Here is a 16,622-nt window from a genome sequence, read left to right as displayed (position 1 = left end):
GTCACTGCCCTTCCCTTTCCAGGCTCTGCAGCCCTGGAGCTTGGGGCTGAGTCCCACCTCGTCCACATCTTTGCTTGCGCCTCACGGTGCCTCAGTTTCCTCCTCTGTAAAATGGGCTGCCCACGAGCCCAACCTCAGCTCTAGCAAGCGCTCGCGCAGGCAGCTATTTTTACAGCTGTCCTGCTCACTGTCTCGCCCCCAATCTATCAGAAAACACCCATCAGCGTACACATGAACACGAGTGCCCCACACTGCTGACCCCGGGGAGACGCAGGAGGGAGAATGTCACTTACTCGCCAGGCCTAGGGGCCCTGGGGACAGTGAGGGCACATTGATGCATGAGTGTCAGGCCCCGGGGGCGGTACAGGGCTTCTGGGAAGTGAAGGAAACAAGGACAGGGTCTTCATGCTCACCCCCAGGGTAGGGCTCCTGGGTAATTTTATTTTTTCTGGGCCTTTGCCTAGAAAGTGGAGATTCTAGGGAGGCTACAAATAACGGTCTGGCGTTCTGATTTCCTTCCCTCTGGTAGAAACTGGAAGCCGGTGGCCATCTGTTGTTTAGTCCACTCAAAAGAGGTTGTGGAGTCTTGTTTCTCCTCCGGACCCAAGGGTGCTCAGGAGCCCCGTGGCCCCCAGCCTGTCTCCCACGAGACGTCTCTGAGAAGGCGGTGGGTTTCCGGGCTTCCCGAGACTCCTCAGGTGGACCTCAGAGCATGGAACGTAAGGAATGACCCCCACCCCCTTTGGCGGGTGTCCTCAGCCCGCCCACTGCCTGGGGGACAGCGTCGCAGGGCGGGGGCTGGGGGGAGAGTGGAGGGCAGACACAGGTGCACAGGCGACGTTTGGAGGCACCGCCTGAGCCCTTGGCTTTCTCTGAGGTCTCTGGCTTCTTGTAAAAAAAAAAAAAAAAATGCCATGATGCCTTTTCTGAGTCCAGCCAACCCTCTGCAGCCTGCTAGTCTTCTCTGGTCTTTGATGCTTGCTGCTATTATGATTATTTTAAAACTTTGTCATTTTTATTATTATATTCTGCAAACTGCAGTTCACGCAAACCTCCCCACCGAGGGAATTGCATGCTTGAAAGTAGTTATTCTCAGAAGTTAGATACTGGAGCCGATAAACACTTAAATAATATTTAGATAGAGTGTTTCCATGACCCGGAGCCTTACATAGATCGCCGGTTGTAACAAACTGATTCTCTGCTTCTGAGTTTAGATGACTTTTTTTTAAAAATGTGATGACTTTTTTTAAAAGTGTGATATGTTTGATGTGGTATAGTTGATATGAGGTTTTAAAGATTTTATTTATTTATTTGGGAGAGAAAGAGTGAGGGGAGGGGCAGAAGGGGAGGGAGAAAGAGAGGGAAAGAATCTCAAGGAGATTCTGTGCCGAGTGTGGAGCCCAACATGGGCTTCGATCTCACAACCCTGAGATCATGACCCGAGCTGAAACCAAGAGTCAGACGCTTAACTGACTGAGCCACTCAGGTGCCCCTGATGTGAGGTTTTAAATAAGGTTCCTGAGGTGTGCACTTTTCCTTGAATATTTACTGGAGTAACGGGTGTGAGTTTGTCTGTGTGTGTTGCACCAAACTGCTTTAGATTTTGGAAATGAACATTTCTGCCTCTTCCTGGGCTTGAATATTTGTTTTGTTTTCTTTAATAATGCCTTAAGTTTTGGGGGTACTTAAGATAGACTCTTTGATGATGTACACGGACTCTGCTTTGAGGAAGTCGGATACTGAAATTTTACCAGGACATCATTTGACTTGGGAAGATTGTCCGTGCAGGATCATTACCCAGACCTTCCTGCCGACTAATAGCAGGCATCCGTGCTGTAAGCACTCAGTGCCGATGAGTGTTACAGATGCCTTTTGAGTATGGATTTCCAAGGAATTAATGCCTGGAGAAAGTCTCTGGCAGCTATGACATCATGGCATTTATAAATAATGCATTACGAAATACGCTGCAAGCGGCGAGCCTCGGCCATCTGTATCTTTGAAATAATGGCTTTTGCTAAGGTCAGAAACCACACAGAACAGCATACATGTAAATGGAAAGTGTATGTACATTGTGTTTGCATGCTAGATGATTCTGGCCCGGTCTTGTGTGGGTTTTTGTCTGCACTGAATTCCCTCTTGGTTTTCTCAGTCTTTTCCCACAGCGCAGTTGTTGTCTTTCTCTCCAAGGCCGTTGTGTTCCGGCCTTTGTGAGTGTGGAGATCAGCAGTTATCAAAAATAAAAATGGCAGCAGAGCCTCATGATAAAGAGTACGGCTCTGGAGCTGCGCTTGGAGAGAGCTCCCCGCTTTCCTAGCTGGGCGACCCTTGCAAGTTACTGCCCCTCATCTGTGCTTGCGCATCTGAGGTGGGGGATGATATTAAGCACAGGGTCATTGTGAGGTGTGAAAGATTTAACCCCCAGACAAAGCTCGAAGCAGTCCTCAGCACGCTGCAAGCAATGGATAAGTGTTCACTGTTGTTATTATCTAATGAGAGATTCAACTGAACTTAGATTTATTGAAAGATAAGTGTTGTGTCTACAAATATCTGATCTAAAATGCCTGAAAGGGGTGCCTGGGTGGCTCACTCGTTAAGCATCTGCCTTCGGCTCAGGGCGTGATCCCAGAGTCCTGGGATCGAGCCCTGCATCGGGCTCCCTGCTCTGCTGGGAGCCTGCTTCTTCCTCTCCCATTCCCCCTGCTTGTGTTCCCTCTCTCGCTGGCTGTCTCTCTGTCAAATAAACAAAAAAATCTTTAAATAAAATAAAATAAAATAAAATGCCTTAAAGAACTCAGAAGGTTAAAAACAATTTTTTTCATCGCAAGAATATTTTATAGGTAAACTAAACAGGAGGAGATCAACAGAGTGGACGAAATGAAAACAAATGTTATCACTGATGGTTCCTTCTAGCTTGAGTGATCTTAAAGCTGCTAGAAAAGCACATTGGACTTTTGTTCCCCTCCTGTGCATTCCAAGCTTACCTTCTCATGTAATCTATCTAAAATGGCAACTTTTATCAATGAAGAAGCAAAGAGTATTATACTTTTATGGCTCCACCTGGAGCCAGGAATTGGGAAGCTGGGAACTCTTGGTTTTGCTTTATTCTTAAATTCAGAAGTAATCCCGCTTACTTGAGAGAAAGGTTATTCCTTTTTCTTGTAATTGCTGGACAGATTGTAACATTTAAGGTGAACTTGTCTTAGGAAGCCTTTAGTTACATGCACTGGGAAGTTGTGAAAGTCTCCTGAGTAGGGGACCCTGAGTAATGGAAATGCCCCGAGTTGAAGGGCAATCTCTAGGGCCGTGCCAGATGGGGTGGGTCTCTGCTCAGTCTCACTGGAGGTCAGGAGCATGACTTGGAAAAGAGATATACCATGAAATGAATGGAGTTTGCAAATGTGGTTCTATTTAGAGCTATCTATCTATATTGATACCAGTCAAGAAGGATCAAGGAAAGAAGGCATAGCCAAAAGCTTTTATCAAAATTGAAAGGCAATCTGGAAGTCTTGGAAAAGTTCAAACTAGTACTTCTGGGAAAGCAAACACATGCATCAGACAGAGTGTGGGTAGAAGATTCCTACGGTAAGGATGGGAGCGGCAGAAGGCGGGCAAAAAGGCAAGAAGGAATTGGTCTTTATCCGGGGCACCAATGTCAGAGCCCCGTGGCCGTGGCTATGAGAGTAGCTGCATCTTGGTGGACTTCCTGAGCCAGCCCTGGAAATTCTGTGCCCTTCTAAAACAGTGTGGGGGTAAATGTATTTCATTACTTTTGATGGCAGGGAGACAGTAGCCCAGCCGAGAACTGAGAGGAAGGGCCGTTTATTTGCCAAGTCCTTTGTTCTGGAGCAACCCTGGACTTCTGTGGAGGTGGCCCTGGGAGGGACAGTCACCTTCACAGTGAAGTCCCAATACTGGTCCCATCGAGCACTTCTTTAACTGGGTCACCTTGGGTAGGTCATTTTACCCTCTGAACCCTTATTTCATCCTCAGAACCTTTACTTCCCAGTCTATAAAATAAGGGGACTAGACCAGACTAGTGGGTATAGAGTGACAAGAGTATTTGATCAAGTGAATGCTGGCACAGAAATCTAATATGCAAAATGATTTGAGCATGAATTAAGAGTTGGGGGAGATGGCAATTATCTCATGGTGGGGCCAGATATCTTATCTCCCATTTAACCAAAGGAGCGCTCTTTCGGTTAAATGGGAATCCACCAAGTGTATTTATTTGCAAGACAGCGTGGCAGCAAAAACCCAAATGTGGTTTGGTTTATTATTGAAAAGAATGTCAGGAGCTTTGGAACCCCTTCAGACCAAGGCTGAAAACTTCTGGGCCAAGTAGGTGTCGTGTGACCGCAGAAGAAATTTGTGGCTGCCTGAGACAGTTCTCGGGAGCAGCCCACTTGTGTCTCCGCATGGATTGACTTCAGAGAAGATCTGCTGAGGGAGGGCAGCAAATTGTCAAGCTGTATTCACGAACAGGAGAGCAAATTGGTGAAATGCTTGGCAGAATGAACCCTCGCGCAGAACTTCTTATAATGGTGATCTCTCGATTTGATTTGCACTTTGTCAGGAAGAAACTCAGCGTTCAGAGGCTTGCCGTTCTAGCTTTTGCAAAGAGAGCAGGGAACTAATGTAATGTCCACGGACTGAAGATTCACTTTAGAGAAGCATCCGGTCCATTTGTGTTGTGTTTGAGCGAGTTTGCTTCTCGATGAAAGGAACAGATTTGTCCCGAATAGTTCTCTTATGTGCTCTATCACCGGTGTGTATTGAAACACAGTCCCCACCCACCCCCTTGGAGGGCTTCTGGCTTCTGCTTTTTAGCCCCAGTCAGACAGTGAATGTCTAAAATCCAGGTAGTTCTCCCAGATGCTGGGAGACAGGGTCTAAGCTGCTTGAGAAATCAACACGTGCGTTGACCCCCCAGTAGAACACGAAAGATCGTGGAAGCTGAGTTACTGTTAAGGCTAATGTATTCGGATACGACTTTCTTCCAAAAACATTTAATTTAATTAATTTATTTATTTGAGAAAGAGAGTGTGAGAGAGAGAGCAAGAGCGGGGTGAGGGACAAAGGAAGAAGCAGGCTCTCCGCTGAGCAGGGAGCCTGATGCGGGGCTCGATCCCATGATCGGGATCATGACCTGAGCCAAAGGCAGATGCTTCACCGACTGAGCCACCCAGGCGTCCCCCCCAAAAACATTTTAAACTGTATGGTATCCTAGCTGTTCGCAGCAATTAATATTCATGGGACTGATAAATGAAAACATTTATCCTTTTCAAATGGTTTGCTTTGCTGATTTTTTAGTTAAAAGCTTATTTTCTCCTTTATTTGAACTTTTCTTTAGAGAAACAGGCTTCTACTTTGAATGAAAAAAGGCAATGGAGAAGAAGTATTAGCTATAAAAAGAGTTCCCTTGGTAGATTATTTCAGGGAAGAGGAGAGAGGAACTAACATTTGTTGCGAGTCTGCTGTGAGCTTCTTGATGCCTGACGTGCTTCCCCTTTTTGTCTTTGGGAGAACCAGCGAGAGAAGAGGATTATCTTTATCTCGCACACAGAATTTTGCCCCTTACCATACAGTTTGAGTTGGCCAAACTGGGTTTGGAACCTGGGCCCACCCAAAGTAACAGTTCCGTGGTTTTTCCCTGGCTCCAGGAAGGGGCCAGATTCTGTAGAATGAAGCACGTTTGGGTTGTCACTTCCTCTCAGGCAGGTAGTCAAAGTGTGTTAGTTGGAGGTCCCCGTCCCCTTTCCTGTAGTCAAGAGACTTTTCAGGTGTCTTGAGGAAGAGAGGCAGGTGTGTGTGTACAAAGAGTCATTCATGCAATCTACACCCAGAGTAACTGGTGCTGAACCATACTGGAGGCAAAGGAAAAATCAGTAATACTGATCCTGTATTTACTATTTGGGTATTTTGTTTGTTATGGAATTCTTTTTTCTTTTTTTTAAAGATTTTATTTATTCATTCAACAGAGATAGAGACAGCCAGCGAGAGAGGGAACACTAGCAGGGGGAGTGGGAGAGGAAGAAACAGGCTCCTAGCGGAAGAGCCTGATGTGGGGCTCGATCCCAGAACGCTGGGATCACGCCCTGAGCCGAAGGCAGACGCTTAACCGCTGTGCCACCCAGGCGCCCCTGGAATTCTTTTTTAAAAGATTTTATTTATTTATTTGACAGAGCGAGAGACTGAGCACAAACGGGGAGAGGCAGAGGGAGAGGGAGAAGCAGGCTCCCCACGGAGCAGGGAACCTGACTCGGGGCTCGATCCCAGGACCCTGGGATCCTGACCTGAGCTGAAGACGGACACTTAACCAACTGAGCCACCCTGGGATGCCACATTATGGAATTCTTTGCATATTTTGATTTTTCAAAATCTTGCCTAAAAATACCATTTATCTTGGTGCCTGAGTTTTTTAGCAGCCCCCTGAAATCTTGCACCTGCGGCCAGTGTCTTCCTTTTCCCACCATTGGCCCAACCCTGGTGCATACTTCGATTGATTGATGTGCCAGGCAATGAGTTACATGGTGCAGATACAACATAAAGATACGCAGAAGCTGTCAGACTAGGGTCAGTCATGCACGTCATCACAAGACAGCACGATAATTACAAGACTGCGCACAAAGCATAATGGGGGAGGCAGCTGCCATTGTGTCGGGGTCCCTGGGAGGATGGCTTGAGTGAGGCTTGAGGGCTGCCTGAGGGTTGGCCGGGGGACACGTGGGTGGAGGAAGGATGGATGGAAAGTGTTGGGAAAGGACAGGGCCCTCTTATCATTGCTCTGTGCCTCAATTTCCCTCACCTGTAAGATGGAGGAAATGGCAGTGTCTCCTTCCTAAGGTTATTGTCATCAGGATTAGAATGAGTTCCCCATGTTAAGTGCCTGGAATAGATTCTGGCACGTTGTGTATTAGCCACAGCACTGATGACGATGACCATTATTTGCAGATATTTTTACGTGAAGGTATCTTTGGACCACATACCCAGTCTGAACCTTGCTTTGCAGACATCCACGGCAGTGATGGGAGTTCCAGCAGCAGCCAACAGAACCCCAAGAGCACAGCCAAATGGGCGGCCTCTCTGGAGAATCTGCTTGAAGACCCAGAAGGCGTGAAAAGATTTAGGGTTTGCCTTTTTCATTGTTGACCGGGGTCGATGAAACCCATGAAGAAGTTTAGACACCTGTGGGGGAAACACAGGCTGGTTTTTCTGTGTCCCAACCTGAGAATAAGGACTTCTCACTTGCCATGGCCATGGTGGAGATGCTGTCCCGGATAGCCTTGGACCAGAGCTGAGGGGCACGCATGGACTGTTTCTGGTTTTGATATAGTTGGATGGGAGGGGGGAGGGGTGATGGGCAAAGAGGCTCTTTGCTCATTGGCAGAATCCACAAAGAATTTCCAGTGCTGTGACACCTGGGAGGGGGTGGCCTGGGTCTCTCTGATGAGAAGGTTGGTTCCCTGGTGTGTCGGGGATTCTTGGGATTCATTATTAACCCGGTGAGAGAGGTGGACAACAGCTGCAGAAGTGAAGTTGAACTCCAAGAGGAGTGCTGATGGATGGGGCATGTCGGCGCTGTCTAGAAAGACATGTTTTGGCTAGCAGAAACCCCAGGTGTCAGTTAGAAGAACCACATGTGAATTTCGAGAATGCCCCGCATCTGCCTGAGTCCCACCGCCTCTGTCTTTAAGTCTTGGCTCAGGTCAGAGTAAGCCCTGATGCTGTTGGCCCCTGTTGCAGGCTGGGCGACTAACATTCCTGGACACCAGGCCATGGGGAACACCGTCTAGATCTCGGGGAGGACCCCGTTCTGCGCACAGCGGGAGGGCGGGCTGTGCTAACCCAACAGCTGCCGAAAGAAAACACACCTCCGACTTAAAATAGTTTTCATCGTGGCATTTTTAGACATGCTTAATATGTTTCTTTACTTTTGTTTAAAAAAAATGGGCCTGATTTTAGAGGAATGTACTTTGTTTAAACACTGTCTGGAAGGAACTAATACATCTCCCACTTAAATTTACTCTTAGATAATTAATGGTCATCTTAGACTTGTGAGTAGATTCTTGCTTCATTTTTACTCTTCCTGACGGTGCCCAAGTCATTAAGTTCAAATGCATATGAAATTCTAGCTTTAACATTAAATGTACGCTTTGTTTTTCAGGATGGAGTTTTCGAAGGGTGACTGAGCCACACTCATTAGTTGCATTTTGCCAAACCAGCCCTCGAAGGAAAATGCATTATTTGTTTGTTTCTTCCTTTAAAGTGGAATACTGCTTGATATTTTTTCCTCTTTTTATCCATAGGAATTTTTAAAAAAAGAATTCAGTGAAGAAAATGTTTTATTTTGGCTAGCATGTGAAGATTTTAAGAAAACACAGGATAAGAAGCAGGTATGTCTTCCAGTATGTAATCACATTCTTTTTTTTTTTTTTTTAAGATTTTATTTATTTATTCGACAGAGATAGAGACAACTAGCGAGAGAGGGAACACAAGCAGGGGGAGTGGGAGAGGAAGAAGCAGGCTCATAGCGGAGGAGCCTGATGTGGGGCTCGATCCCATAATGCCGGGATCACGCCCTGAGCCGAAGGCAGACGCTTAACTGCTGTGCCACCCAGGCGCCCCTGTAATCACATTCTTGATCATTTATTTCTCTCATTATAAAGTTACAGCTGCGTTTCCCCTAGACTTTGAAATTGCCTCAAGAAATCTGAACCGTATTGGATTTGGGGAAACACTGAAGCTTCAGGTTAGGTATCCTGTGTGGTTCAAATAAATAATTTTTAAAAGTGTGTTACTTTTTATTTTTTTAAATATTTTATTTATTTTTGAGAGAGGGAGAGAGAGAGAGAGAGCGTGCACACACGTACAAGCTGGGGTGTGGGGCAGAGGGAGAAGCAGACTCCCCACTGAGCAGGGAGCCCGATGCGGGACTTGATCCCAGGGCCCTGGGATCATGACCTGAGCCAAAGGCCCATGCTTCACCGACTGAGCCACCCAGGTGCCCCAAAGTGTGTTAATTTTTAAATGGAGCTGTTCAAATGGACAAATAGTTAAAGTAAAAATAACGATTTCTGTCATTTCGAGTTTATCATTGTGCACGATTTTTTTCTTCATAAATAAGTTATGAGGATGCTTCCCCAGAGTTTGACATGTCGGCGTTTTGTACGGATGTAGTAAGACGATAAACAGATGCGGGGCGATAAAAGCGCAACTCGAATCAGATAGATTGTCAGTTATTCAACGTATCTTTACAAAACATCCTGCAGTTGGCAGGCGTCCTGCATAGAACGTTCCTGACTGTTCTCCTGGGTAGATGTGTGCTCTTTGCAGGGTACCCTTTCATTCTGATGTCAGCAGATTTTCTGTCCTTGAAGGTTGGGTGCGAGGGGACGTGGAAGAGATTATGGGGAAGAAGGCCTGTGGATCGGGTGTGTTTATGAGGTCTATGCCTGTGTATTTTTAAGAGGCTACCAGCTACGTGTCTACAGGGACCAGTGAGTGAATATGAATCTGTGAAGCTTTGGTGTGAGGCTATAGGGAGCGGTGGGGACTGGGCCACTGTGGGTCACTGGCCCCGCCTCCAGGAGCTGTGGCTGATTCTTCAGCTGACTTTGGCAGTGAACACTTTGGGGCCTGTGGCTGTCTGGGCTTTCCGTGCTTTGAGTTCTGCCCTTCTAGGTCTTTGCTTGCCCATCCTTGCCCCCAGAACCCTAAGGGGCGGGTGTTTCTTCCTAAGACACCTTAGGAAGACAGCCCAGCACTGCCTGGTTTTCCAGAGAAGTTGGACATTTGGATTCTTAGGAAATCATCTGATTTTATAAATGTTGGAACTAATTTGTAAAAAATGTAAAACCTTGCCTGCCAAACAAAACACGTCCATGGGCAGATGCCGCTCGTGGGCTGCCAGGGTTTGAGCCTCTGTCTCCAAAAGCTAGACTCCGCGAAGCCAGCGCCCATTACGTGTTTGTAGACAACATCTTGGAAAATGTTCATCATTGGTCTGTTCAAAGCCTTTTCCTGACTCAGACACACTTCTCCCAAGATGGAGCAGTGGGGCCTTCCCTCTACCGCCTTCCTCTCTGTGGGGGCAAGGGTGGATGCTAAGATAGGTTCCTTTTAGCTCGAATTTCCTAGGTTGGCCTAGAAAGCCTTCCCAGGCAGGACTCTTGGCATTTGCTTCCTTCAGGCTTCTTCTCTTCCCTGGATGACTTTGTCTGAGCCTCCTAGGCGGTGAATGGTCTCCGGGGAAAAGTGAGCAGGTGGGTCTGCCTGCCCTGGAAAGCTGGGATGCCACCCTGGGGACAGGAGGACTCATTGTTTTCTTTTGGCCCAGCACCCAGGGCCCAGGGGCCACTGTCTATAAATGCTGGACTGTGCAATTTGATTGGTCCAGCCTCAGGCTAAAACCCTAGGCAAGAGCCAAGCAGGCAAACAGATGTCCATTCTTCTGCCATATTCTTTATGTGTTGGTGGTGAGAGGGGCCGTCCCTCCCCACAGCACTCCGCCACCACATTTTACTAATCGGGAAGCTGAGCCCCCCCCGACGGCTGAGCTGGGACTTGAACCAGCATTCCGAGGTCACCTGGACCCTCTCCCTGCACACCATGCTTGTGCGTTCTTAGATTCGGGTGAGTCCTCCAGAGCTTTGTGAGGGCCTGCTCAGGGCCAGGCCTTGTAAAGTGCGTGGGAGACACACGGGGACGAGAGAGATGAGCCTGTTTAGGGAACAGGCATCGAGAAGGAAAGCAACTTGTTAAACAAGCCTTTGCAAGTGTGCTGAGCAGAGAAATGGGAAGCGTGGGTTCTGTGGGAGCCCAGGCGGGGGTCGGTGGGGAAGCTGACACCTGAAGTGGAGTTTGGGGGTGGGGGTAGCCTGTGGGGAGGACGGCCTGGAGAGAGGAGCCGAAGGAAGGCCAGGTGGTGGGAGAGCGGTCCTTGAGGGGTAGGCCGGCTCTGCTGGGCTTGAGGCTGGGAGGGAGGGAGGGGTGGTCACACCTGGAGAGCCTGGGAGTACAGGTGAACACTGGAACACCACGGGGTTGGGTTGCATCCTATAGACAGAGTTTCCAGAATCTGGCAGGCCCTTGCTGCACACCCACAACACCCAGCATAGGACCCTTTGAAGGTTGGTGTCCTGAAGCCTAGAACATGCGGGGAGCCCTCACCCGCCAGCCGCCTGTGAAGGAAGACGGTGCTGGGAAGGAAGCAAGCCTCCGTGAGGCCCGTGGTGCCCGGCTTGGTCTGGGTTATCACACTGAGCCTCATGACTGCCCGCATCCTTCCAGATGTGTGGGCTGTGGTTTGGGAGGATACGCGGCGGCTTGCCTACACTGCCCGGCTTGGTGCAGACGGGGCCAGAGTGCAGACCCAGGTCTCCGACCGCAAGGCCTGTGTATTCTCCAGTGGGTCTGGCTACAGGGGAAGTAAAACCAGGATTAAGTTCTAAAGCACTAATCTTAAAAAGTGAAGGAGGACAGAGACAGGGGGAGAAGTGAGCCCAACCGAGTTTCACAATAACACTTGTCGTGTCTTGTCCAGCGGGGAGTCTGCAGTGAACGACGGCAGTGGTGGGGTCGGTGCGACTCTTACTTTGCCTCCATTATTTTATTTATTTTTTAAAGATTTATTTATTTTAGAAAGCGAGGAAGCACGAGTGGGAGGGGCAGAAGGAGAGGGAGAGAGAATCTCAAGCAGACTCCATGCCGAGCGTGGAACCTGACATGGGGCTCCATCCCACGACCCTGACATCACAACCCAGAGCCGGGCCCTTCACTGGCTGAGCCACGCAGGGGCCCCTCCATTGTTTTAAATAGGCCCTGAGTGGCTTGGTTTCTTTCATTCTTTTGATAGGATTATTCAGCTGGATCTCTCCAGAGCCCTTACCAGACCAACCCACCTGGCCTCTTGTGTGTAGAATGTCTTTCTTTCCTTTCTATGCTGTCTTGTCTTCCCTCTATCGTGCAGGCTTCGTGGGTCTGAGATCCTTGTCTGTCTTCTCCCCACTGTATCCAGCCTGGTGCCATCTACTTCCCATTCTCCCCACTCAGGTCAGCGGGCACCTGAGGACCCACCGGGGGCGGGGTCCCAGCCCCTCCCACTCCTGCTGCGGTGACGGCCCTGGGGACAGAGGTGTTTTCTCAGAAGCTCCAAACGGTGGACCAGTGCGGTGCCGCCACTGTCTTCCCTGGCCTGTGGTTCGCCTCCTGGCTGGCAGGCAAGCGGCCCTTACGTTGGGAGAGTCTTGATGCTGCGTGTGTGGCAGGGATGCTGGGTTTTAAGAAGTTGGGAGGGTGACAGCCTGCACCCCCGCCCTCCTTGGGGTTCCTAGGGTGGTTGTACCTTTCAGGGAGTTCACTCAGCAAGCAGCTTTCAAAGCACTGCTCTCCCTTCCCAATTTATGGCTTGAAATTCTTCCGTAAAGTTCCTCTCTCCCATGCATTCGCACGAGAGACGGATCTAGCTTCTAAAACCGAGCAGCATTTTTTAAAAGATTTTATTTATTTATTTGACAGAGAGAGAAAGAGAGAGCACAAGCAGGGGGAGTGGCAGGCAGAGGGAAAGGGAGAAGGAAGCTCCCCGCTGAGCAGGGAGCCCGATGCGGGGCTTGATCCCAGGACACTGAGATCATGACCTGAGCCAAAGGCAGACACTTAACTGATGGAGCCACCCAGGAATGTCTCCCGAACAGCATCTGTGAGTGATAAGACCTCAAGAAAAGCTTCAGTGACGTGTTGGGTATCCCCGAATTCATTCGTTCATTCATTCATTCATTCAGCAGCATGTGCGTACTGGGTTTGTTCCCTCTGTGACAAAGTGGAGAAGGACATGGCAATTTGTGCAGATTTGTAAAAACCAAGCCGAGAGTGGGGGTGGGGAAGTGGTGGGGCAGTACCGGTTTCTTTCTTTCTTTTTCTTTTTAAAAGATTTATTATTTATTTGAGAGAGAGAGCATGCATGTGAGTGTGGGGGGTGGGCAGAGGGACAGGGAGGGAATCTCGAGCAGACTCTGAGCTGAGAGGGGAACCCGACTTGGGGCTCGATCTCACGACCCTGAGATCATGACCCCAGCTGAAATGAAGAGACCCTTAACCAGCAAAGCCACCCAGGTGTCCTACAGTGCAGGTTTCTAAATTCACAGCTCTGAGAGGGACTTGCACTGGAATTTAAATATAATGGTGCCTTGCCTTTTTATAGTGTTTCAGAGTTAACAGAGTTATAGGGGGAGGGGCCTATGGTGTTTGTGATTTTTATTACGTATTTAATGCTACAACTTGATCCAGGATTTAAAGCGTTTGAGGCTCTTATTTAAAGTGCTAAAGCAGGGGCGTCTGGGTGGCTCAGTGTGCTCGCTCGCTCTCTCGTGCTCTCTCTCAAATAAATAAATAAAATCTTAAAAAAAAAAAGTACCAAAGTAAAGGTTTTCCTAAAAAGCTAAAACACCATCTTCTTTATTTAAAAAAAAAATGTATTCAAAAATCCCCAAACGACCCATGCTCCTTCTGGAGTAAGATGGGCCGGTTCCCTTCACCCCGCAGGACCTTCCAGATTTCATCCCCGTCTCTGGTTCGTGCTGTGCCTTCGGCATGGGTTTGGCTGGGTCCACGCTGGCCCGAGCGGAGCTCAGCTGCTCCTGGCGTGGTGTAGACCCAGCACCGGCCGGCCCTGCGCCCCCGTTCCTTCCGAGCTAACTCATCACTTTCAGATGTTATCTATCAGCTTCCTCTTGCTATACGTGAGCTTTCACTTACGGACATCCCTGTCTACTGTATTTTCATGACGAGGTCTCTTCTTTCTCATTTGCTGCTGAGCCAAAAGTGATGCTTTCATGACTTTTCTTTTTTTTTCTTGGACCATTGTTTGTCTTATTTTTATAACCTCCAGCAGCCCTCAAATGCCTCTCGACACGGTGTTGCGTGGATTCAGGCCTCTCGGTTCTCCGCAGCTGGGGTTCACCCGGGACCATCCCCCTGGGGCCCTCTGACCACAGCTCCCATTGGGGTGTCCCCAGGCCTTCCTTTGCCACCACGGGCATTCCCTCAGCCTCTCGACTGTTTCCGGGACCCGGGACCTCCTCTGTCTCGAGTGGCCCCCTCCTACTGTGCGGCACGGCCAGCAGTAGATTCCTGAGGAAGGGGACGTGGCAGGTGGACATTTAAAGATCCGTTGAGTGAAAATGTTATTTTTCCCCCCTATTCTCCCACTTCACTGATACTGTGATGGAACATAGAATTGAATTCTAGGTTGATTGTCTTAGACCTTTGAACACGCTGCCCCATTGTCTTCCATTTTTGTTAAGAATTAGTATTTTATATGTAAACTGGTTTCCTTTCCTCTTTTCCTTTCGGAATAGCGTACGCTCTTCTTCACGTCACGAATATTCTACAGCTGTATAGTCAGAGGCTTTGGGGGGTTGGGGTTCATCCACCATGTGGGCGTTTTGTGGAACCTTTTAATCTGGAAATGTATAGTTCTGGGCAATGTTCAGTTGTTAGGATTGTTGTGACTTTTGGTAACTCCTTTCCTTCCCTTTTCTCTGGCCTCTTTCCCAGTGACGGCCCTCCCCCCCGGGATAGAACAAGCCCTTCACTTTACCTCTTTTCCCTCCTATTTTTTTTTTTTTTTTTTTTTTTTGGTCTCTTTGGCTTTTGGTTCCTACTTCTCTTTTGGAGATTTCAACTTTATTTCCACATCCTTCTGTGGAATTTCTTTCTGCTTTTGTTTTCTCTAGACTGGGGCCCTGTAGTCTCTTCCTGGCAGCCACAAAGCTGATACTCTCATAAACACATGTACGTCCCGTGCGCTGGGCTGGGAGGATTTTGCTGGGGGTCCCTAGTAGAGTTCCGCTTAACTGCTTGGTATATCACCCTTGCCCTCCTCGTGCCTCTGTTCTGCAGCTTTCCCGAGTCCGTTTCTTAGAGGAGAAAACTCTAGTCTCCCATGGAGAAGGGAGGGGAATATCTGCTCAGGTTGGGGGGCACTGGGGGGCCCTGGGGTTCTAACAGCTTCTTTCTGCTGCCCTCCTTGTCCCTTCTGTCTGGGGCACCTGATGCCCCCGAGTTCCTGCCATTTCTGAACGTTCCTTGTTGACACTCCCTCCCCACCCGTGCAGGTGCACGTTTGCTGTCACTGCTCTCTGAAGAGTCATCTGCTGTCCCTCCAACTGCTTTCCATTTCCTGAGCCATTCTCAGAAATATTCTCACATCGTCTGCTTGATATTTCCTTTGCCTCATTCTTTTTCTGAAGCTGATATGAATAAAGGTAGTGGCTCGATTCTTAACTTTTCTCATGGGTCCTCTCCCACAGTCTATCTCTGGCCGAGGGGTGGGAGTGGAAAAGGACCGGCTGTGCAGGCCCACGCGGGAGACCGAGTGAACCAAGTGAACAGATCTCAGTGACAGGTGCAGTGTGGGGTGAAGCAGGTGTTGGGGACTGTGGCTCCCAGCTTCCTGGAGTAGAGATGCCAGGACCCACTGGCCAGGAGGGGCCACTTCACGTTTTGGTGTCAAGTTGGTGGTGTCTGTGGGACATCCAAGCCCACATTTCTAGAAATCAGTTGGCTCCGTGGTCAGTAGCTTGGGGGAGAGGGCTGGGCTGAGATATTGGGAGAGCCCGTGGTTAGGAAAGTATCCCCACTAGGGCAGAAGTCTGGGAACCCCAGAATTTGTGGGGGAACAGAGAGACAGGAAACTACAAAGGAGACAGATAGAAATAGGAAGGTGTTGGAGGATCCTGAGAGGGTAGCCAGGGGCCAGAGAGTGGACCAGAAGAAGGTCCAAGGGACTGAGGCACCAGCCCATGTGGGTGAGCTGCTGGGAGGCCGAGCTGGCAGGTGGGCGGAAGCCGGGCTGAGGAGGAGGGCACAGAGACGATGGAGACGCAAAGTGCACACTTTTCCTTTGAGATGTTTCAGGAAGAAGTCAGAGGTGCTCGAGGTCATTAGCGATAAGGGCATGTGACATGGAAGGAGCTTTTATGTTCCCAATGGAAAAAGTTTCAGCACCCTTAATGGATGGGGGAGGGGAGCCAGGGCCGTGAAAGCAACACTTCTGAGCTCTGGAATGCTGATGCTTGTGTGTTCCTCTGAGTAGACTGCTGTGTCTAGGGCTGATATTAGAGCGAATTTGCTTCTCCTCAACACGCATTTGCTGAGGGAGCAGCGGTTCAGTGCTGACTTCTGCCTGAGTGTTGTTATGGCTGACGCATTGCGAGGCTGGAAGTTAGGCCCCAGACTCGTGGAGTGTCTGGGAGAAGCTTCTCTGGGTGCAAACGCTCCCACAGGCAGTCCTCAGGTTGGTGCCAGGAGTCATCACATGGGCCCAGGGGGGATCCTTTTCCAGCACCTTCTGGATGGGCAGGGTCGGATGTTGGGCCTGTTTGCTCTCCACGGGGCAGGTGTGCTGGTGGATGCTGGCAGGGTTGGGGGAGAGAAGCTGGCCATCCTTCCAGTTCACACCCAGAACCACAGACCCAGGCAGCTCCCACCAGTGCTCGTTCTGTCCCTGTCCTGACGGGAGCTAGAATAGGGTTAACGAAGCTATGGAAAATCAACCAAAATAACTCGAGACACCCGGTTCTTCTTTTTTGTTAAGAGTTCTCTCAGCATGGGCACCAGGCCTT

At 49.2% G+C, this 16,622-nt stretch overlaps 1 protein-coding gene across 5 annotated transcripts in view; it reads left to right on the top strand.

The window, feature by feature from the left end:
* The window catches only part of RGS10 (regulator of G protein signaling 10), a 37,705-nt gene that overhangs the window by 4,862 nt on the left and 16,221 nt on the right, over positions 1 to 16,622 (top strand). For 2 of the 5 annotated variants that reach the window (XM_034663351.1, XM_034663355.1), the window contains exons 2-3: positions 7,010 to 7,128; positions 8,307 to 8,405. In XM_034663351.1, coding sequence (XP_034519242.1) covers positions 7,010 to 7,128; positions 8,307 to 8,405 — 218 coding nt within the window. Of the gene's footprint in view, positions 1 to 529; positions 720 to 7,009; positions 7,129 to 8,306; positions 8,406 to 16,622 lie in introns of all 5 variants that reach the window. The other 3 variants (XM_034663353.1, XM_034663354.1, XM_034663352.1) reach the window with 3 other exon arrangements.

This window comes from Ailuropoda melanoleuca, chromosome 6 (assembly GCF_002007445.2).
Source record: "Ailuropoda melanoleuca isolate Jingjing chromosome 6, ASM200744v2, whole genome shotgun sequence".
Lineage (NCBI taxonomy): Eukaryota > Metazoa > Chordata > Mammalia > Carnivora > Ursidae > Ailuropoda > Ailuropoda melanoleuca.
Note: the sequence above shows the minus strand (reverse complement) of the source record. Positions and strands in the feature narration are given on the sequence as shown.